This window comes from Colletotrichum fructicola (genome assembly GCF_000319635.2).
Source record: "Colletotrichum fructicola Nara gc5 chromosome Unknown KSG_Nara_v1_contig01, whole genome shotgun sequence".
Classification (NCBI taxonomy): Eukaryota; Fungi; Ascomycota; class Sordariomycetes; order Glomerellales; family Glomerellaceae; genus Colletotrichum; species Colletotrichum fructicola.
Window position 1 is genome coordinate 2,363,188 of NW_027094051.1, and position 22,257 is coordinate 2,385,444.

General features: G+C 56.9%; 7 protein-coding genes across 7 annotated transcripts; 4 read left to right on the forward strand and 3 right to left on the reverse strand.

The window, feature by feature from the left end:
- Window positions 1–2,763: 2,763 nt before the first annotated feature.
- CGGC5_v000689 (uncharacterized protein) lies at window positions 2,764–3,443 on the forward strand (the record flags this gene model as incomplete). The annotated part of the gene is made up of 2 exons (XM_032032167.1): window positions 2,764–2,940; window positions 3,048–3,443. 2 exons carry the CDS (start codon window positions 2,764–2,766, stop codon window positions 3,441–3,443), a joined length of 573 nt encoding a protein of 190 aa, XP_031888480.1.
- A 404-nt stretch (window positions 3,444–3,847) lies between these two features.
- Window positions 3,848–4,905, reverse strand: MDE1 (Methylthioribulose-1-phosphate dehydratase; the record flags this gene model as incomplete). The annotated part of the gene is made up of 3 exons (XM_032032166.1): window positions 3,848–3,941; window positions 4,049–4,564; window positions 4,754–4,905. 3 exons carry the CDS (start codon window positions 4,903–4,905, stop codon window positions 3,848–3,850), a joined length of 762 nt encoding a protein of 253 aa, XP_031888481.1.
- A 1,996-nt stretch (window positions 4,906–6,901) lies between these two features.
- On the forward strand, window positions 6,902–8,961 carry CGGC5_v000691 (Calnexin-like protein; the record flags this gene model as incomplete). Its single annotated transcript, XM_032032165.1, has 4 exons — window positions 6,902–7,045; window positions 7,263–7,542; window positions 7,613–8,397; window positions 8,461–8,961. The coding sequence occupies 4 exons, from the start codon at window positions 6,902–6,904 to the stop codon at window positions 8,959–8,961; spliced, it is 1,710 nt and encodes a 569-aa protein (XP_031888482.1).
- An 897-nt stretch (window positions 8,962–9,858) lies between these two features.
- CGGC5_v000692 (Methylmalonate-semialdehyde dehydrogenase) lies at window positions 9,859–11,625 on the forward strand (the record flags this gene model as incomplete). Its single annotated transcript, XM_032032164.2, has 2 exons — window positions 9,859–10,519; window positions 10,571–11,625. The coding sequence occupies 2 exons, from the start codon at window positions 9,859–9,861 to the stop codon at window positions 11,623–11,625; spliced, it is 1,716 nt and encodes a 571-aa protein (XP_031888483.2).
- Window positions 11,626–12,333: 708 nt separating this feature from the next.
- Window positions 12,334–13,959, forward strand: CGGC5_v000693 (uncharacterized protein; the record flags this gene model as incomplete). The annotated part of the gene is made up of 1 exon (XM_032032163.1): window positions 12,334–13,959. One exon carries the CDS (start codon window positions 12,334–12,336, stop codon window positions 13,957–13,959), a length of 1,626 nt encoding a protein of 541 aa, XP_031888484.1.
- Window positions 13,960–14,696: 737 nt separating this feature from the next.
- On the reverse strand, window positions 14,697–16,863 carry PHHY-0 (Phenol hydroxylase; the record flags this gene model as incomplete). Its single annotated transcript, XM_066150707.1, has 5 exons — window positions 14,697–15,028; window positions 15,084–15,417; window positions 15,484–16,118; window positions 16,173–16,552; window positions 16,607–16,863. 5 exons carry the CDS (start codon window positions 16,861–16,863, stop codon window positions 14,697–14,699), a joined length of 1,938 nt encoding a protein of 645 aa, XP_066009659.1.
- Window positions 16,864–20,264: 3,401 nt separating this feature from the next.
- On the reverse strand, window positions 20,265–21,922 carry CGGC5_v000695 (WSC domain-containing protein; the record flags this gene model as incomplete). The annotated part of the gene is made up of 2 exons (XM_032032160.1): window positions 20,265–21,718; window positions 21,781–21,922. 2 exons carry the CDS (start codon window positions 21,920–21,922, stop codon window positions 20,265–20,267), a joined length of 1,596 nt encoding a protein of 531 aa, XP_031888266.1.
- Window positions 21,923–22,257: the final 335 nt, after the last annotated feature.

The window sequence follows — 22,257 nt, forward strand, 5'->3', positions numbered from 1 at the left end:
TGGTGAAATTTCCGGGCCATGGGCTGGTCGGGCAGGGCGGCAGCATTGGTCTATGCAGCCGGTGCCATTCCGTTTATTCCCATTACCAAAAGAATTGTGTAGCAGCAGCCCGGGGTGGTACCGACTTCGTTTGGGTCGACGTTCCCACAACAGAACGGATTCCTTTTTTCGTTCCAAATCGTTCTTCGATGACACCGGGAGAAGGACGTGAGTTGGACTGGCGCATCGCCACGCACGGAGGCCTGACGGCGCCTCCTCTCAGGCGGGTGTGGTGGCTCGTACGGGCCTACCGGCACGGCATTGGTGTCTTGGGAGGTGGTACTATATCCGGAGGATGTAGATCGCAGATCCAGGACCGAGTGGTGTGGTTGATGGGCATCTCGTATTCATGCACTTCGTACGCAAATCCTATGAGGCGAAGTGAACACACTCATTGGACTGGGCATCGCATTTTCCCATTCGCCGCTGCTGACGACGGGCATGTGAGCGGTGGTGAGAATGCTGTGTGTGTGTGCCAAACGGCGCTGCGCATCCCCTCCATGCCAGCCCGCTGGTCCTGTGCAAGTCGTTGCCGTGTCGGAGTCGGCGCTGGCTCACGGGTGACGGCATATGACGATGATCGGCTGTCGGTCGGGAGTAAAGTGCGCAAATGAAACTGGCCGATATTAGTTCGTTTGGACGGATGTCCATGCCGTCCCTGCTGGAAGCCGTCACTCATTGTCGTTCGAAACGAATCTAGGTCGCAAGGGGCCTTGGGGGGAGTATTCCCAGTGGACTGATGGAGAAGAGGTCACCGATGCCGCTTCAAGAATGGAGGATCGCTATTCCCTTCGACTCATTGTCGTGTGTCGAGCCTAGGTGCCTGGGAGGAGAAAGTACGACAGCTTGGCGGCAGATGGGATTCGCTAAGACTCCCTCGCATTTAGTGCTCATTTTGGACTCCTCAGAACAGACCGTTGGCGCACGGCTGCATTGATTCCTCCTGGACGTTCCGAAATTTGGCCTAGACAGGCATTGTACCAGTGTCTGTTGCTTCTAGCAGAAAAACGAAGGCCGTCGAGAAAATCGAGTCTGCAGGCCAGGCACCAAGCTACTGCAGCGGTGGCATAGAGTGTGGCGCTCTAGCATCCAGCCGCCAGCGCTTTGTTCCGTCGACGGGTCGACTGAGGTGCGTTGTCGAGTTGGGGCCCTGAAACAGGTGCAGGTCACTTGGGCCAATGATACGGTACCATTTTCCCAGGAACCTTGCATTTCCTCGAGACGCGCTTCTTTCGTGTCACGGTCAACGAGTGCTCTTTTTTTTCCCCCCCTCTCCTTCCCTTGTAGCCAGCCATTGCTTGGCTGTCAACCCAACTTCGTCCGAAGTCTGCACGAGTCGAGGTCAATCGACTACCACACCACGCTGGGCTGGTACTTCCGCGAAAGGTCAGCCATCCCAAGCCCCTCCGAGGAAAACAGCGTGCAAACAAACAACAAATGGTGGATGGAGCCGTGGCAAGGTTCGATAGAGGCCTCGACAACATCGAGAGTGGAATACGAACAGACCACCAGACCAACGGCCCTCCACACTGATGTAATAATGGGTACCCGGCAAGTCCTTCCAATGGAGAACGGAGCAGGCGACGGGCGAATCAACATGGCAAGACGAGGGGGTGCACGACAGTCGCCAAAGGGAAAAGCCCAGCGCAATTTTAAAATTGGGCAAGTTGGTCCTGAGCAGATCCACTTGCGCAGGCATCCTCACGAGTCACAGGGAACCTTCTCCCAATCTCTCCCGGTCTCTGTCTCCCTCGCAGGGGCCCAGCGCGACCTTTCCAATGGCTTCTCAATGGCTCCTACCTTACCTCCGTTAAGGTGACGGGAGGTACCTTTACTCTAATCTTACGTGAAGTAGTACCTGGCAACCTTCTTCAATTTAACGTCAGGCACGGCGTGTGCCTTAACCTCCTTGGGACAATCCATCGACCGGCCAGGGGCGGCGGCCTGCAGGTCTCGAGGCCCCAATCTTTCCCCGGACGCGGCGCGATCCAATTCGATCGTCAGTCAACCTTGCTATGGCTCCCCTTTCTCGCTTGTGTTTGGCTTTTGCGTCTCTGCCCACAGCAACAGGGACTGGGCAACCGGCTTGAAGGGCGGCTCACAAGTCACTCTCGCTTTCTCGTTGCTTTACCGAGTCTTGGGCTTGCTTGGCTGTTGCCCTCGGTGCTGTCGTTGGGTATCCGTATCCTTAGAGTCTCTGAGCTCACACCCAAGACCCCGTCTAGCCACTCCTCCAGACACCGCCCTTGCGTGCAGGCACAAGTGTGCATACCCGGGCCCAAGGACACGAACAAGACATCAGCTGAAGAGATGGGGTGGGTGTGATGAGAAGCCACGAGAAGAAGGGGGGGCGGCAACGCTCCAGTTCGAGGCTAATCATAGCATGGCACCTGGGGCGGACCTTGGCTTCCCAGGTTGTCAACACCCCCAAGCAGGAAAAGGCCCTGGTCCAATGTCGACTTCCCGTCTGGAGAGATGGATATGGGTTTTTTTTCTCCCTCCCCCTAGTGTAGGAGGAGAGACCACCCGCAGGGCACACGCTATTATAAACCCACCTCCAGTCCATCCACATAATTCCCTTCTCCCTTCTCTCCCTCCCTCTTCAGCCTCTGCTCTACGTTCGTTGCTTTACGCCTGCTACAGTCACTCTCGTTGTGTGACCAAATACCGACTATCGATATTCTTAATACACCCGTGTAATACATCACACAAACATCAACCAAAATGCGCTTCACCTCCATCCTCGTTGCCGGCGTCTTCGCCGTTGTCGCCAGCGCCCAGTCCTCGGCCTCTGCCACTTCCAGCGCCGCCGTTGCTGAGACTTCCGCTCAGGCTGCCATCACCAAGTGCTTGGCTGCCTGCCCTGCCACCGACGTTAACTGCCAGGCCAAGTGCATTGCTGTAAGTCTGACACACGAAGTTTGGGGTGCCTCCCTGGCGGAGGCGCAATGAAGCCAAGCTTTCTCAGGGATTGTATCACAGATCGCTAACATGTGCTGCTCATACAGGTCCCCAGCCCCAACGCTGACCAGATCAACAAGACCACCGAGTGCGTTGCCGCTTGCGACCAGGGTGACGGATCTGCCGCTGCCACCGAGAAGTTCGCCAAGTGCCGTGACGGCTGCATCTCCGAGTACTACTTCACCAGCGGCGGCACCCCCAACCCCACTGGCTCTTCCGGCTCTGGCTCCGGCTCCGGCAACTCTGCCTCCGCTGCCACTGCTACCGGCTCCGAGACTGCTGCCGCCACCGGCTCTGCTACCCGCGCTTCTGGCTCTGCCTCTGGAACTGCTACTGGCACCGGCTCTGCTGCCAGCGGAACCTCTACCGGAAACGCTGCCCCCGCTCTCGTTGGCTCCGCAGCCTTCGGTGTCATCGGTATGGTCGCCGCTGCCCTTCTGTAAATGGAATAGGCATTCTTCGTTTCTTGCATTTGAGGTTGGAAAAATACGAATGAGCTGGATGATCAGGAGGTGATGATGGAAAGATACCACTTGGGAGATGTATACTGTATATGCGGTCAATAATGAGTAGGCAGACTATATGGAACAATCGTAATGTGCCAGTGGACGAGAAACCGTCTGCTGCAAATCATCAACTATTCCAATCCCTTGACAACCAGGTTGTGATTCGTCTAGATGTGCACCCGATATGTTTGTTACTTGCCAATCAATATCCTCCCTCGCGCGAGCGTATTAGCTGTCGACCCTGCAATACCCCGCAATCGATACCGAGAAGGGTCCTTGTGGCATGGGCATAGGTAAAGTGGAAACTCGAATTCTTTTGGTTTATTGATATCATGCTACGTCTATTTCCTAGTAGGTACTGTGACTGGAATGTCGCTGAGCCAGGGGACGCCGAGCTGTTTCATCTCAACGGCCAACTGGAACAGATAATCCAAGCTAAATCAGGCTGTGTTAGCCATATGACGATCCATTGAGACACGGGAAGAGGCAAGATGGGGGAAAACGCTGCGCGTCAACATCATCAGGCAACTGATTTGACTCACCTCTCGCACTGGGTCTTGGCCTTGTGAACGTTGTCGCCCCAGACGTAGACGCCATGCCTGCGGACGAGCACGGCGTAGGTGTCGGGGTACTTGTCCATGGCCTCCTCGAGGAACTCGGTCAGGTCCTCCTCGTGGGCCGTGTTCTCGATGACGGGGATGCGGAGCGTGTCGTGGTAGCCGAGGTTGCCCTGCTTCTGGAAGCCCTTGCCGAAGCCCTTGATCTGCTCAATGTTGTTGATCTCGAAGAGCTTGTCGTTGCCCGGGCCGCGGCCCTCGAGGATGAGCGTGACGAGGACGGCCCAGTGGGAGTGGGTGTGGATGCAGCAGCCGGCGCCGCGGCGGGTGAAGGCGGCGAGGAAGAGCGGGGTGCACTGCGAGGGCTTGTAGGAGGGCGGGGAGCGGAGGTAGACACGGTTCTTGAGCGAGGCTTCCTGGGCCGCGAGGGAGAGGACGTAGATGTCCTGGGCCTTCATGAGTTCCTTCTGGACGCCCGAGGGGGCGATGTAGACGAGGTCGCTGGAGGGTGTAAGTGTGCGATCATGTTTGTGGGCGGTGTTTGTATAGAGTGTGTAGTATGGTTCTTTGAAGGGAAACAATACGACAAACAGATTTCATATATGAACAATAGCAGCACAATGGCTCTGTATGAGCGGTTTGTTGTATTCACGAGGGGGAAGGGGGACAATTTGGGGGGAGATTCTTTACCCATCACGAATAGAGGCACCACCACCAGTGCCCGTCACCCAGCCGAGATGCCAGAATTTTGCGCAGAGAGAAGGGATGAGGTTGGCAGGGTGCTCCGGGTTTTCGGAGGTAACAAGCTGGTCGGGGTTTTCGATCTCACCGGCGGAAGCCATGATGGGCTGTGGAGTGAGATGAGATGAGGGATGGTTGGGTGATAATGAGTCGCGGGGTAAAGGCGCAGGGACAGACTCTTCGGCCACGAGCGCGATGATTTTCGGAAATTTTGAGGCGATGCACTCAAAGTATAGTAGTCGTATGCCTCCTTTTTCAAACAATTCTTGTTGTCCAAAAGGTAGATTGAAGAAATTCGTCACAATCAGGTATTGTAAGTCGCTCAGATCACGGAAATTTTCTACCAGCCACACACTCGCTCGATGAGGCTCAATTGGCCAGTGACAACTTCCTTCTTCCCCACATGGCATAGCACGCAAGGCACAGAACACACACTGCAGCGAGGTCCCTTCGCTGGCAGGGTGGGATGCGAGAACGAGTCCGCGGCTATCGATTGGCTGGCTGCGTTGGTTTAGGTATCGAACGGGGTCTCTGTGCTCGCCTCTCTCCACTGGACGCACTGGACGACGGCGGCTTACTAAGACACTCGATTGGATCAAGATAGAGATTCGGGTTGGCGGATATGCGGATAGACAGTCGACCGCACTAAAGGCTAATGTGACAGACCGGTGAAGAATCGGCGGCTAGCCCCGTCAGATGAGGCTGAATTGGCGCAGGGCAGTCGATGCGAAAGGACACCTAACCACTTTCCGACTACGGGCGACAGAGCTACGGATATGTGAGATGCGCCATGTCAGTGCTGCTATTTACGGGTGGGTACATACTGGGTGCCCCATCGTGAGGTGAGATTGACGGTAATAATTGCGATTGAAGGAATGACTCTGGGTGATATTAAATCGCCCATTTCCGCAGCCCGCCTACCTACCCAAAACAGCATCATGCCCTGCCCAGCCGTTGGGACGCTGAAACTTTCCCGAGATATCGCATTGCGGGCTGGTGTCAGGCGTGGGCCGAGGCATATCTGAGCCCGCGTCCCTTATGCTGGCGTAATTCAGAGTTCCTCCAGTTAGACATCAACTTCATGCGTCCATTGGGCCCAGACAGCTCGGGACCACCCGCAATGCTGGTGGCTGGTAAGGCGCACCATCTCAAACCAGGCGGGCATGGCAGGCTATTCGAGTAGAGCAGACCAACGACTCTGGCCAAGTGACATGCGAACTGCTCAAATAGAACATGAGAAATTAGGACCATACTCCATGTTGCCAGCTAGGGAAGGAGCATCCAAAGCTCGGTCTTCAGTTCCAGAGCAGACCGGGATGAGGCTATGAGCAGTGGTGGTTTGGAAGCTCATCGAAGCACCTTGAATCTCCCCTCCTTCCATTCACTGCTAGCAGGTGTGGATCCCACCCCTGGGCCTCTGGACCGCGTCCCCGCACTTTGCCCAGCCAGTCAGCCACAGGCCAGAGCCCACTGTAAAAGGTACCAGAGCACTCTGCAAGGCATTGTATTGGTGTGCTGGTGCGGTGAGCAGCCTGGATTGCAGGTGAACACTGAAGGGCTACCCCGACGACCCCTGGAGTTGTAAGGTGAGGCGCTGCACGGCAAGTGCTGGTCCCCTAGCACCCTCCAGGCCCAGCAGGGTAGGTTCCCCAATTTTATTTCTTTGTGAGGTGTTCCCCGGTGCAGAGCAGTGCGATGCTTTACCCCGAGAGGTGATAGCTCTCTCCAGCTGGCCTTTTCTGGGTGCAGCTGCTTGCCGACACCTTACCCAAAAAAAAAAGGACACGTTGAGCACAACCCGTCCACGCCTGCACCACCCGCCTGCACCTGCACCTGCCTCTGCTGGCTCCTGCCTCACAGACAGATAATAAATCCGTCTCCCTTCGCTCGCCCCATTCCTTCTTCCGAAACTTATTTTCCTCTCCTTGGGAAATTCCTCACCAGATCAATTCTCCTCCGTACACCTGCGCGCTGGGAGCAACCGACTTTGTCATTCAATTGACAGTTCTTCCTACCCGTACCTGCCTAAGCTACCAAGCTTGAGGTCTCTCATCTTTCCCATACCTTCTTCCACCTGGTCCAACGGTCTCTTCCATCATGAAGATTACAGCTGTCGCGGCCGCGGCTCTGCTGGCTGGCAGTGCCTACGCCGACGATGCCCAGAAGGTTCTGAGCGACGACAAGGCCTCTACTGCCTCTGAGTCCGCTACCTCGGTCACTCCTCAGATCCCTACCTTCACCGTAAGCTGCTCCTCTCCATCCCTCTCACACTCTCCAGAACAGCACCTTCTTTGTTGCGATCGCCCCTCACCGCCGCCGTGTGCCAGCATCTGGCCTGAAGGCACGAGCTCAATGCACGTGGCAGCGGTCCGGATGCCTGGGGAAGCTTCTCCGCACCTGACTCTTCATGCTTTCCAACCTCGCAAGTAGCAAACTGCTGACAATTGGTTTTCTGCAGCCTACCACCCTCAAGGCCCCCTTCCTTGAGCAGTTCACCGACGACTGGGAGCAGAGATGGTCTCCTTCCCACGCCAAGAAGGACAGCAAGGACGAGGAGGAATGGGCCTACGTTGGCGAGTGGGCTGTTGAGGAGCCCAAGGTCTACAAGGGCATGGAGGGCGACAAGGGTCTTGTTGTCAAGAACCCCGCTGCTCACCACGCCATCTCCGCCAAGTTCCCCAAGAAGATTGACAACAAGGGCAAGACTCTCGTTGTCCAGTACGAGGTCAAGCTTCAGAGTAAGTCTCATTCATGCCCCAACACTCGACAGCTCAATTTTGCGCGGTGCTGACCGAATTCCTCCTCCAGATGGCCTCGAGTGCGGTGGTGCTTACCTCAAGCTCCTCCGCGAGAACAAGGCTCTTCACTCCGAGGAGTTCTCCAACGCCACTCCCTATGTGATCATGTTTGGTCCTGATAAGTGCGGCCACACTAACAAGGTCCACTTCATCTTCAACCACAAGAACCCCAAGACTGGCGAGTACGAGGAGAAGCACCTCAACTCTCCCCCCACCGCTCGCATTGTCAAGACCACCGAGCTCTACACCCTCATTGTTCACCCCAACAACACCTACATCATCCAGCAGAACGGCGACCAGGTCAAGACTGGCTCCCTTCTCGAGGACTTCACCCCCGCTGTCAACCCTCCCAAGGAGATTGACGACGCCAAGGACACCAAGCCTGAGGACTGGGTTGACGAGGCCCGCATCGCTGACCCCGAGGCCAAGAAGCCCGAGGACTGGGATGAGGATGCTCCCTACGAGATTGTCGACGAGGAGGCCACCAAGCCCGAGGACTGGCTCGAGGAGGAGCCTCTCACCATTCCCGACCCTGAGGCCCAGAAGCCCGAGGACTGGGATGACGAGGAGGACGGTGACTGGATCGCCCCTACTGTCCCCAACCCCAAGTGCTCCGAGGCCTCTGGCTGCGGTCCCTGGAAGAAGCCCATGAAGAAGAACCCCGACTACAAGGGCAAGTGGACTGCCCCCTACATCGACAACCCTGCCTACAAGGGCGTCTGGGCTCCCCGCAAGATCAAGAACCCCGACTACTACGAGGACAAGACCCCTGCCAACTTCGAGCCCATGGGAGCTGTAAGTTTCATCTCAATCTGCTGGTTTTGAAATGACCATCACCTGCTAACACTTGCTGGACAGATTGGCTTCGAGATCTGGACCATGCAGAGCGACATCCTCTTCGACAACATCTACATTGGTCACTCCGTCGAGGATGCCGCCAAGCTTGCCGAGGAGTCCTTCAAGGAGAAGCACCCCATTGAGCAGCTCGCTGAGCTTTCTGACAAGCCCAAGGAGGCCGAGAAGCCCAAGTCCCCCAACGACCTGAAGTTCCTCGACGACCCCGTCCACTTCATCAAGGAGAAGCTTGACCTCTTCATCACCATCGCCCAGAAGGATCCCATCCAGGCCATCAAGTTCGTTCCTGAGGTTGCCGGTGGCATCGGTGCCCTTCTCGTTACCCTCATTGCCATCATTGTCGGTCTTGCCAGCTCTGGTGGCGCTCCCCCTGCCGCTAAGAAGGCCGCCGCCGACGCCAAGGACAAGGCGAAGGAGGTCAAGGACAAGGCCACCAAGGCCGTCGCTTCTGGCGCCGACACCGCCAAGGAGGCCACCAAGCGCAACACCAGAAGCTCCTCGTAAATGAACGTGGCTGAAGGTGGAAATGTGAATTAGCTCGCTTTCTCTTTCATACTCTCGGTGAAAAAAAATGGGCCGTGGCAGTTGTCTGAAGCAGAGCAACAGGGTCCTACTATCAGGAACGAAGAGGTATACGGATGCTGCTTTTTTTTCAGTTAACCTCCCTCACTATATGTCTGTTTTGGTCATGAGAGGGACAGGCAGAGAAGCATGGCGTAGGTGTATTATAGCAACCTTAGCAAACCAAAAAAAGGATTGACCAATGCTTTTGGATGTCATGCGCGTGGGAGAGAAAGGAGTGCAGTTGAATCTGGAATGTGTCCGCGAGTGATACGGATAAGGTAATCTGAATCCCGCGGGGAGATGGTGGCAGCCGGGATCTGTCGAGTTGTGTCGGGTCTGTATCAAGGTAGAGGCCCACCCGCCTGTTCTCCGCTTAAGAACGGGACAGTTGAATCCCATCGCGCCGTTTACGCTGGATACGCTACGCCTATGATTTTCCCCGCCGCTGGCTTGCGTGCACCTGACGCTCGGCCACTCGGTTTATGGCGGCATTTAGGCCGGCTTCGGCAGGAAAAGCAGGGAAGGGCAACCGTGGGAGCTTGGGGAACTGGGCAGGGATCCGAAGCAGCGTTATCATTACCCCACCCCAACCTTTCCCCACACTCTTGGAGCTCGCCGCGTTCCCTTGGACTTTATAAGGGACTACGATGTCGCTCGACTCCGGCCTCCGTCGACGTGGCTGATAATTGGTTCTGTCTAGTGCGCATTGCAGTAGGGACGAACTGACCGACAATTGTTGCACCATCTGTTTCTAGTCTGCCAATTGTGTCCTCAAGCAGAGCTCCCCCTTCTTAACCTCTCTCTCCCTTTCCCCTCCCCCGCCTTCTTCTCTTCACAATGCGTCGAGCCATTTCTCGAGGCATCACTACCAGTGCCCGCCGTTCCTCTGGACTCTCTCTCGCCCGCTCTTCCATTCTCTCCTCACCAGCAATGGCTTCCAAGTCTGTTCCCGCCGTTGCGGCGAGGAGGATACACGCCACGGCGCAGCACCTCAACGCTGCCCTCGCCTCGACAGCCGAGTCGTACCCCAACACCCACGAGAAGATCGCGAAGCCCGAAGATACCCCCTACTTCATTGACAACCAGTTTGTGACCTCCAAGGCCACCGACTTCATCGACCTGCATGACCCCGCTACCAACAACCTCGTCACCCGCGTCCCGCAGATGACCACCGAGGAGCTCCAGGGCGCCGTTGCGTCTGCCGAGGCGGCGTTTCCCAAGTGGCGCGCCATGAGCGTTCTCGCCCGCCAGCAGATCATGTTCAAGTTTGTTGCGCTCATCCGTGAGAACTGGGACCGTCTCGCGGCGAGCATCACCCTCGAGCAGGGCAAGACCTTTGCCGACGCCAGGGGTGACGTTCTTCGTGGCCTGCAGGTCGCCGAGGCTGCTTGCGGTGCCCCGGAGCTCCTCAAGGGTGAGGTCTTGGAGGTTGCCAAGGACATGGAGACGAGAAGCTACCGCGAGCCATTGGGTGTCGTGGCTGCCATTTGCCCCTTTAGTGAGTTGCCTCTTGTGTAAGTGATGAGTGAAAGTGAAGCTAACTGTCCAGACTTCCCCGCCATGATTCCGCTTTGGTGCATCCCCATCGCCACCGTTACCGGCAACACCCTGATCCTCAAGCCTTCCGAGCGCGACCCCGGTGCGGCCATGATCCTCGCCGAGCTTTGCCAGAAGGCAGGTTTCCCCGAGGGCGTTGTTAACGTCGTCCACGGTGCCCACAAGACGGTCGACTTCATCCTCGAGGACCCCACTATTAAGGCTGTCAGCTTCGTCGGTGGTAACAAGGCCGGCGAGTACATCTTCAACAAGGGTTCCGCCCATGGCAAGCGTGTCCAGGCCAACCTGGGTGCCAAGAACCACGCCGCCGTCCTCCCCGACTGCAACAAGAACCAGTTCCTCAACGCCGTCGTCGGCGCTGCCTTTGGTGCCGCCGGCCAACGCTGCATGGCCCTCAGCACCCTCGTTATGGTTGGCGAGACCAAGGAGTGGCTTCCCGAGCTGGCCGAGATGGCCAAGAAGCTCAGCGTCAACGGTGGCTTCGAGGAGGGTGCCGATCTTGGCCCTGTCATCTCCCCCCAGAGCAAGCAGCGCATTGAGAGCCTGATCCAGAGCGCCGAGGATGAGGGTGCCACTATCCTGCTTGACGGCCGTGGCTTCAAGCCCGCAAAGTACCCCAACGGCAACTGGGTTGCTCCTACTATTATCTCCAACGTCACTCCTAACATGAAGTGCTACACCGAGGAGATCTTCGGACCCGTCTTGGTCTGCCTCAACGTCGAGACCCTCGACGATGCCATTGCTCTGATCAACAAGAACGAGTACGGCAACGGCACCGCCATCTTCACCCGCTCCGGTGCTACTGGCGAGACCTTCCGCCGCAACATCGAGGCTGGCCAGATTGGTATCAACGTGCCTATCCCCGTCCCTCTGCCCATGTTCTCTTTCACCGGTAACAAGAAGTCTATCGCCGGCGGCGGTGCCAACACCTTCTACGGAAAGCCCGGCATCAACTTCTACACTCAGCAGAAGACCGTCACCGCTCTGTGGTCCAGCGCCGACGCTGTGTCGCAGAAGGCCGACGTCTCCATGCCCACCCAATCGTAATCATGTTTTGGAGGGGTATCCGATGCCCGGTCCGGTTCCGATAACTTCCCGGTCGGCGGGGCCGGTCCCGCTTTTTGCGGGATGCTATCCGCAGCCGGGTGTCGAGCCGTCAATGGAGCGATAACGGTGTTTTTGGTTTCGAATTACACGGGCTAATGAAACTTATCTCAAGGGTTTTGATAAGTAACCGGCTGGACTGAAAAAGGAATGTCAGGTTGATCAAAAGAATGAGGCATTTAAAGCAGTTCACGCATGATAAATGAGGTTGAGAGTTATTGTATTTTCATAGTTGCCAAAATGAAGCATTTCGACATGAATATCTCTTGTTCTTACTTGTGAGGGTTGTAATAATTTGAACTGTTGATGAGAGCTTGGTCGGTTGCGAGGATCGTCCAACAGCCAGTCTAGTTGGCCTGCGGCGCCTTAGTAATATGGATCCATATTTTTGGTCGTCTCATACGTGCATCTCAACTTCATGCAAGCTTCCAGAGCACCTGCTGCGACAACGTATCTTGACCTCTACTAGTCACCAAATTGACAATTTCAATGTCATATTGACCATCACCTGCATCGAATGGGCTGTAATTTGATTTCATAGCTTTGTAGTGTCCATTCAAGCTTCAGACTGTCTTCGTTCAAGACCCACCAATGGTCGCTCGTCTACGGCCCAATTGAAGAAAGGAGGAGGAGCTGTGGGAGCAGGCCACGATGTTTCAATTGACAGACCTTCCCGATACCCTCTTCCTCGACATAATCACCCACCTGAAGCCTCGCGAGATAGTCGTCCACCGCCGCGTCTCCCGTGCGTCCCACGCGGCTCTCACAAGACCAGACCTGTCCCAGGCGCTCCTCCACGTCTTCTTCCCCAGATCCTTAGAATGCCGCACTCTGAGATGCCAAATCTCGTCAGCAAACGAAAGCCAACCAGCCTTGGTGCCAAATGCGGAGCTGGCAACAGAACCAGATTCAGACTGGCCGTCCATCTTTGCCTCCGTGGCCCGCCGCTACTACAGCCTCACATCCGGCACGTACCACACTCTCACCACGATCCCGGTTCTCAAGGATGCGAAATGCTTTTACCCCTTCAACCCCTGGAATCGCACCCTCCGCCGCGATGAAATGACATTTCCCCTCCAGCTCCCAGACCGGAGGTGGACATGCTCCGATGGCATCATCATCTACCCCGCCCCCTCTTCTCCGCCCGTCTTCGAAGCCCTAGATCTCTCATCAAACAGCGAGACCACCGTACCCTTTGACTGGTCCTCCAAAATCGTCCGTCGCGTCCGACTCTCGCATCACATCTTGGTCATAGAGTGGGCAGAAGAGGACGGCTCCCACCCCTTGAACGACTCAGAAACAGCCCATCGCCACTTCGCGTCCGCCTTCACCGTGACCACCACCTCCTCGCCCCTCCACCCCTCGGCGTCGTCCCCACCCATCGTCGAGTTCCGCTCGGAGTGGAAGATCCACTACCTCGGCCTCCCCCTCTCCCCCTCCGACCGCCTCTTCTCGACGCACAACGCAACACACTACGCCCTCTACGCCCACCAGCCAACCCGCTCCCCCTGGGGCGAAGACACCCCCCTCGAGCGCCTCGTCGTGTGGTCTCTCAACGCCCCCTCAGCGTACAGACCCTCCATCGACCCGTCCTCGACACACAAACCCACCACCGACGCCGGCCCGGAAATCGTCCTGCGCCTGACGAACGGCGACCTGGACCGCTGGGGCATCCGGCAACGCGACACCCCGCGCCTGATGCGCCTCGTCCTCGACACGACCCACGAAGCCCGCGGCGGCAACGTCGTGCTGCAGGAGGAGGACCACCAGTGGGCCGCGGGGCCGCAGTCCTCCGAGACCCCGCCGGCGCGCCACTTTCTCCGGAGCACGGGCGTCCCGCTCACGGCTCTTGGCCCGGCGTGGGTCGACGAGTGCGGCGCCGAGGGCGACGCGGAAAGGTCCTTCTGCCCCGCCTCCTCCTCCTCCAGCAGCAGCCCTGGACGAGCCACCGCCGCCCCCTGCTGGCGCCACGAGGAGTTCCCATACCTCACGGTCGCCGAGGTCGTCGACGAGGCGGCGGGGGTGCGGGTCTGCGGCAGGCGGTGCTTCGCAATGGAGACGGTCAGCGCGATTGTGGATGGGTCCTTCTCTGCTGGTGGTGGTGGTGGGACCACGACGGCCGAGGCAGAGGAGGACGGTGGAGACGCAGGCCGGGCAGAGGTGCAGTTCCCGGATGACATGTGGAGGGCCGTCATGTCGGGGGCGGCGCTGGCGGGCGATGAGAGGTGGGTTGTCGGCGAGGACGGTGCGGGGGACGTGAGCGTGGTACGATTCTGATAGGGCTGGGGTGGAAGGTCGTCTGATGCAAGGGAGCTGGCCTCAAAGCTAGCCGTTGCTTCGCCGTGCAGGGACATTGCCTTGCCATGAGCTTGCGGCAGGCAGCGAGCGGCACCAGCTTCTTCGGGCAAGGCCAGAGGAGTTCCCTCGGCATACTGCTGGACGGATCGGGAGCTGTTACTGTGGGTTTATGGGGAAAAGGGAGATGACAGCTCACCAGGGATCCCAAGCCATGGTGCCATGTTCTCACGATGATGGCCCCAGTCTGCGCGTGGCATCGTGGAGCTGAAAGGATGTGTGATCTGCAATGAAGATTCCGTCTATTGACATGTGTCTCTCTGCCTGGCTATGGTGGTCCATCCCAGAAAAAAGAAGAAAAAAAAAGAGAATCGGCTGCCACAAAAATAAACCCAGAATGCCGTAAAGAGATACCAAGAGAAACCAAGCACGCTTTGCAGCAAAGTTGCTTACTGTTCCATCTCTACCCCCTTAGCTCCTGAAAATGCCGAGATAACAATCGCACCGCCGCCGCACTCCCCAACACCTGCTGGACAAGTTGGAAGGAGAGAGAAAGTGTGATGAGTTCATGCCTGCGTTGCTTTTTTCTTGATAATGCGTGATGCCCTGTTTCCAAGCACCTTGATTATGTGTCGTGATGTGAGATGTGTAGTATGATACAGAAACGCTTCAAAATAGTCGCCCCTGAGAACAGACTAGATATTAATGATTGGACATGTCTAGACTGCCATGGGGGTTGCTGTCGGGGTGGGGGAGGCGCCGCCGTTGGGCAGCTGAAGGAAGCCGTCGTAGTAAGTATCAAGCCAGCGGGCAGCCTCCTCGCCGGCGTCATCCATGCTCGAGTCCCACCTGCCGACGGATCCAACATAGCCGTCGGGTCGTACGTTGACGATGGCAACCTCGCCAGGGCCGAGGCTGCCGAGCCACTTGTTGGTGCAGAGCTGGCCGCGCGTGTCCTGTTCTGGGATGTCGTCCAGGTAGAACGTCCAGCGGCTGTCCTGCAGCAGGGCTGGCAGGTCTGAGATCTCCACATCGGCCTTCGGCATGGTGGCTGGGGGTTTGTCAGCGCAGGTACAACGAATGGATCCACGTGCAATTCAACTTACTAAGCAGTGCAAATGTGAAGAGATGGCTAACGGCTGTGTATCGCTCGGGTCGATAGTAAATATCCTCGGGAGATGGCAGCCTGGGCTGCGCGGCATATGACGCACTCGCAGACGCAGAGAGCTTGCTGATGAAGGAGTTGGCAGAGGCGATTGACTGGCAGAAGGTCTCGAGGAAAGGGCTGGAAGCCTGAATATCCCACATCAAGAGATAGATGCGGAACTGGCCGAGCATTGGAATGTCGAGCTGGATATCAACGGGGTTGGAGTCGATGTAGCGGGTGACCTTGGCGGGAGGGAGCAAGCAACCGGGTCTGGCGTCTCCCATAACGAGGCCCTGTGGATCCGATCTGTTCAGAAGACTCTCCGCATACTCGGCACCGATACCAGAGATGAAACGGACGTTCGTCTTGAAGTTCTCCGCCAGTGCAACAGCGTCACCGCCGGCAATCTGGTTGGCATGCTCGTAGTCGAAGTTGACGAGGTCCACAGCGATCTTTCTTCGCTCCTCCTCGTAACTCTCGAGAAGAGCTTGCTTCGCAAGTCCGCGAATGGACAGGTTAAGCTTCCATGCCAAGTTCCAGGAGTCGTGCATCGAGGTGTTCATGCCCTGAGCAGACTTCGGGGAGTGCGTGTGACTGGCATCGCCAGCAAGGAAGGCCCTCAGGTGGGAGTCGCAGAACCGGCTGGCCACTCTCTGACCAATCTGGTAGCGACCAAACCACTCAATGTACTTCCAGTCAACCTCGAACGGAGCCATAATCTTCTTTGCGCGAGCCATGACGAACTCTTGGCCAAGCTCTCGCTTGTCGGCCTTGGGGTTCGCCTTGAGCTCAATGTAGAAGCGGGTCATGTTCCTCTCTCTAGGAATAATCAGAATCGAGCCGTACTCTTGGGAGTAGACTAATGTCTTGGACCAGATATCAGGAAAGTCGGTAATCAGCTCGCCGTCAAGAACGCCCCAGATGGCGGGCTGCGACAAACCAATGGCCCGCGCATCCGGGATGCTCTTACGAACCTTTGAGTGGGCACCGTCACCTGGATTTCGTTAGCTGCTTGCATCGGAAGAACAGAGTACTCTGCCAGACGTACATCCGATTAGGTACTGCGTCAAAATGGTCCGCCTGTCTTGGGTGACGTTCGTGCGACAATTGACCTGGAGGGGCCCGGCCTTGTTTTCCGGTACGCTGTAGGACTCGAACGCCGTGTTCCTCCGTACCTCAACTCCGCGCTTCTTCAGGTCATCTATGAAGATGCCCTCAACCATGCCCTGGTGGACCAAAAGAATGTAGGGGTCCAGCACGTCAATTATGGGAGGGTAGTGAATCTCGCGGCCCAGTCTGTGGAGAGGCTCATCGGCCGTGCTTCGCCAGAAGGAAATGTCGTAAACTCGGACGCCTCGTTGCAACAAAGGATCGGCCAGGCGCATCTGGCGGAAGGTCTCGATGGTCTTGGGCTGGAGTCCATCTGCTCTACGTGGGTGTTAGCGAACCGACACAGTCGGATGTGGTTGATGTGCGCTCTACCTTCCAACAGGCGTCTGATCGGCTCTGTCGTCAATGACCTCAACCTTGATACCCATACGGCCTAGGTTGGCCGCCAGCATGAGACCGGCAGGTCCAGCGCCGACAACGCATACCTGGGACTCTATAGGAGGCTCAGGCAAGCTTCGAAGGAGAGTGAGGGTATCTACGGTGGCGTCCAGAGCGTTAAGACGCCCGGCGGCGGTGCCGGCGTGCTGGTCGTCCATTGAACCGTCGGAATTGAGTATACCGGGTGCCATAGTTCGTACAGTGATATCACAGTCTCTTAGACAGGCGGGGTTGGCCTTTCGGGGACAGCAGGCAGGTAATTGTGTGGAGGGCCCGAGGTAATTGGAGGGCTAACTATGCAAGGTCAAGGCAATGCAATGAGGCTTCGTAGTAGTCGGGTTGTCTAGACAAAGCCGCGCTCGCACGGCAGAAGTTGGCTTGTTGTTGGACGTGGAGGTGGACGTAAACGTGGGGTTCTCGTGTGCTATGCGCAGTTGAAGTAGGATACACCACACTGGCGCACACACACGCACACACGGCACACACTAAAGCGGGCGTGGAGCTCGAGCTCGAGGCGAGGGCGGAAACAGAGGTACGGCTCCAGCCGTTGAGCGGTGCAGTGGTGTTCTCGTCCGAGGATGTGTGTGTGTGCGACAGGAAAAATGTTGGGTCCGGAGGTGGTATTCGAGATATAATAGTACTGGGTAGGGTCGCTGGGTATGCAGCCAGACCAGGGCAGATCAGAAACCAGGACCAGAACAGTGGGTGCAGCAGAAGCAGCAGCAAACCACGAGCGAGCAGACCAGAAATAAGACCTTAGACCTGACCAGGGCTTGCAGACCAGACGAGACACGGGACAGACGGTGTGAAGGGTGTCAGTGAGAGAAGAGGAAAAGAAAAAAAAAATAATGAGGGCGATTGCTCGGGGGAGGGGAAAAAAAAAAAGAGGGGAGGGGCGCGCCAGGAACCGGACAAGCTTGCGACGGCGAGGGTGAGTGTTGATAGCTGGGCGGTAGCTGGCGGAGGTAAGTGGTTCGACAGAATTGGAGATTGCTTCGCGGATGCTTCAAACGATTTTGGAAAATGGCATGACATGAGCTTTGGAGCGCGGCGGATGGAGTGAGAATGGGCTGATTTTGCGGATTATCTAAGTGTGGCAGGCATGCTTGTCCCCAGTATGAACGCCTTCCCATTGGACGAGCCCCTCCGAGCGGACGCCAGGGTCCAGCCGACAAGCCGCTAATCCTGTTTGGGAGTGCTCCAGAACGTGGCAGGTGCGTTCGACTTGATGCTTGCCCGCTGCGAGGTCTGAGGTCTGAGGTCTGAGTTCTGCACCTACCTTAGCCTCTTACCTACCTAGGTACCTGTCTACCAGGTAGAAGCATGGAATCAAGGTACGTACACGGCGGGGTGGAAGGCCGCACCGTTGATGAGGCCACTTTTAGCCTCGTTTTTGAACAACACCCGGTCTTAATTGGATGCTTCTTGTTACCATTTTGCCCTCTTGACGCCCCGGTCCAATTCTTTTGATTTCTTTACAAGACTTGCAAGTACTGAGTTACAACTCCAACGTCAACAACACCCTGCAAGTGTATCTCGCGAGACGTCCTGTGCAGCTTCCAAGCTAAGTGGGCTGCGATTAGGTTCCATCAGTGAGAGGGGGAAGAAGCACCACAATGGATCAGAATGGATCCTTTCGTTCCCTTCCTTTCCTTTCTCAGATGTTAGCTCGAGCAGCTCACACGAACGACAAACATGCCATGCGACCTTGCTGCATATTGCCAACACCATCACGGCATCTGACAGACTGCCAAACCCTCAAACGGCCGCCCTATCCTACCTTTCCTTAGTACACACTATACCTACCTTGTCCTGTCTGACCCCGTCATGTTCCATCATACCCTTAGCCATCCACTCTTCCTATCCCCCCCCGGGGCTAGGTCCGGCGAAGACGGAGAGGTTGGAAACGTGGAAACCCCCGATGCCGCACGCTCATCAACAAGCTCGGATGTTTGTTCCTGGTCTCCTCTGCAATAGCTACCGCATGCGGCTTTCCACAGAAGCAGCAGAAAAAAGACAATGGAACCCTCAAGACAATAACTATGCAGTACCTAGGGTAGGCAACCCACTGCATCATCCATCGTATGTACTGCGTATCCGCAGACGCTCATCTATTACTACGTACGGAACCTTCCATCCCAACGTCGCAGCACAGCATTTGACATGTCACTGTCAATATCCCTGGCGGGGCACTTTTCGTTTCTTTTTTCAACTTCTGACACCGGCTTTCCGCAACTTCCAGAGCCCCTTCCACGTCCCAACCTTCCACACCTCCCAATCCCTCCGCAACCCCCTTCCCACCTCTTCCTTGCCTGATGCATGCGCAGGACTTCTGAAGTCAAGAGCCCGACAGTCCAATCCCATCACATCATCATCACCACAGAAGTCTGTATATGTCTTCCTTCGCATGAGGTCGGTGGCACAGCAGTACAATAGCATGGTAAATCGCACGACATATGCCTACCCCTGATCCTATAGTGTGCTGCTCTTAGACTGCCGTCCTCAGTGCCTCATCCTCCTGGCGGACTCAACCTCTCCTAGTCGTTCGAAACCCTCACCTCTCTCTTGGCTTGTTGCTCTTCATGCGTGCGCCGTATGCAGTGAACGCAACACCACGGGGGATGCTCTCCAGATTTCCGATCTGACCCCACCCCAACGCCACGAACAGCAGACCCCCCGAGGATACCGCCAACCTGGTCGTCCCCGGGCTTGTTTCTGGATCGTCTTAGTCACCAGCCACTCGTTCTTCTTTTTATCCCTCAACAGGCCAAGACACTACTACCACCATGCCGACCGCCTTTTTCTGACAAGATTGGCTGCTTGCTGCCCATATTTTCTTTCTTGATCGACGTGGGTCCCCGCCCCAGAAGCCTGCCTCTGCAACCCGGAGCCGACCGTCGATTGCTTCGTCCCTGGTTACAGATTGAGCACCTGCTTCTTCCAAGGCAGAGAGGGGTTCAAACGCCACATGGCTCGCCTATCGATGCAGCTATCCCAACGCCCCGGCTCGATTGACACAATGGCATGGTTGTCTGCAATTCCCCGAGTGCAATAGAATGGCGTTTGCTTGGAGCACGGCAACTTTTGCCGTCCTCATGATGTAGGAGCTCAGGGGTAACGACCAAGATCATCGGACCTCAAGAGGGGCCTCGAAACGTGACTGCGTCCATTATTGGTGGTTGAAGACCGTTGAAGAAGTGTGAAGACGTGTGCTACCCCGGGTTCACAGGCAGCTTCCGCCCGTCATGTGAAAATGTGTCGTGCGAGGTTGAGGCAAACCGTGTCGTTCGATACTGATTTTACCTTCAGCCACTCCAAAAGCTATCATTTTGTACCGCATGGCTAAAGTAGGAGACTCCGCACCGTATAGGTCTGCTGAGTACCTCGCCGGTGTAAGGACCATGCTCTGTGGTTTACAAGTCCTGGGTTCTTTTGAGATATACGATGAGAGGTGGGATTCCACACTAAACCAAGAGCAACGCGTTAAGCAGCTTTCAATAAGTCAGTCAGAGAAAGTAATCATGGATTCGTCAAGAGCTTCATGGTGTTATTTGCTGCCTTAAGCACCATCTCTACAGCATCGTCATCTTTCTTATGACCTTGGACATGCCTGCGTCTTCAGAAACTCAACCTTGACCTCTTCCTCACCACCAAGCACAAGATCGAAGCTCGTACTCCATCCGCTTGTCGCAAGCCCCGTCGTCCCCTCGAAAATGACATATTCCCCTCTCTCCTCACCCGTCGCCAACAAGTCGATAGTATCAACCTCCAACCCTCGCACAATGACACCCTGCCTCCTCAAAAGGCGCACGAGGTCCATCGTCACGGGGTCCGAAGCGCGCTCCTTGCGCACCGCCGCCGTGACGGTGAAGGCTCGCTCGTTGTTGACGCTCGTCCGGTTCACGCACGACTCGGACTCTTGGTACAGGAGCGCGTCGTCCAGCGGGTACCCGCTGCCGTCGTTCCTGTATATGGTTGTGGCATTGGTGGAGGGCGTGGTAAGATGGATGACAAACTTGCTGATGCCACGACTTGCGTCGACGGCCGTCGAGAACTGGTACCAGGCGAAGGTCTCTCCGTGAAGGCCGGTGCTTACGCCGCCCTCGTCGAGGGTCGTGGCTACCACGACGTCGCCGTCGCCGTTGCGGTCAGCATAAGTCAGGTGGACGGCCAGATCCGCGGTATCCCGCCCAGTTCCCTCCGTCGTCTGAACCCTGACCCAGCCACTGAGCGCGATACTCCCGTTCCCGCTCAGTGTCATACTGACATACGGCTTGATGTCAACCGCGTCGATGGGGTCAGTCAAGGTCACACTCGCGGGCACAGTATCAATCATCTTCGTGAACACGTCCGCGCACGCCGTCTTGAATCCATCCCCCGTGCGCCCCATTTCCGTGATCGTCTTGTTGCCATCGCTGCCAAAAATCCTCCTGTCCGAGTTAAGCGTCGCGTTCGCGTTCACGACGAGCGGGTTCGTCGTCGTCCCGTCGACATACTCCGTCGCCACGTTGCCGTCAAACACGTCAGAGGTGCTGTCGAAATGCACCACCGTGTCAGGCGTCGGCTCGAGGCCGACAATGTCGGGGTTGTTCCGGCTGTGCACCCCGCCGAGCGTGTGTCCGCACGCCACCAGAGAGATCATCTCCCCCTGGCCGAACCCGGCGCCGGCGAACCGCGCCATCGTCGTATTCAGCGGCGTGTGCGGCTCCGGCACGCCCGCGGGCCCGGCCTCCTGCGCGTCGACCCTGCCCGCGCGGAACGGCATCCGCGCGCCGCCGCAGCCGGCGTTGGCGACGACCACGCTCATCGCCAGGAGGTCCGCGGCGGAAGCCCGCGCGGAGTAGAGGTTCGCGAAGAAGCTGAAGGTGTTGTTGAAGGCCGCGCCGCCGTTCTCGGCGCGGTGGACCTCGAACCAGATGGAGCCGTCGAGGCCGCCCTCGCCCGCGGCGGCGTTCGTCGTGGCGACGTCGTGGAACGCGGTCCGGATCCACTCCGCGGCGAACTGGCGGCCGGCGATGTTGCCTCCGAAGGAGCAGGGAGTTACGCCTGTGAAGAATGTTAGACGCGGGTTTCGGGGCTCTCTCTCTCTGAGCTTGGAGTGGTCTTACCATCGACGAAGCCTCGACTGCGGTAGCCCGTCTGCAAGGAGAGAATGTCCTCGATCTCGTCGTACTGGGAAGGCCACACGTATGCAGCTTCCGCCGAGCGCATCAACGCCACGGCGCCGGCGATGACGACTTTGGCCTTCATCGCTTCGAACTCAAGGAGAGCACTCTCCACAAACGAAAGTCAGATCAGAGCGAGCGGGCGGTGGAGGGGTGAGTTTCTCGTGCTGCCAAGCAGTCGCGCGAACGGCAGCAGCCGTGCTTTTAATATCCAACATCGTATTGGATCCCTCTTTAATTTTTTTCTCCTTCTCTTTTGGCGCATCGTCCAACGACGGACTGCTTTATTGACTCCATAGCCCATAGCGGCGGAGCGGGTATTTTCTTGCCAAATATGCAGAGGAAAGGGAAAAGCCCCAGGCCGCCAAGCGTTCAAGATGGATGTGCTGCATCGGGTCCCTGGCCCAATGGAGCATCTCT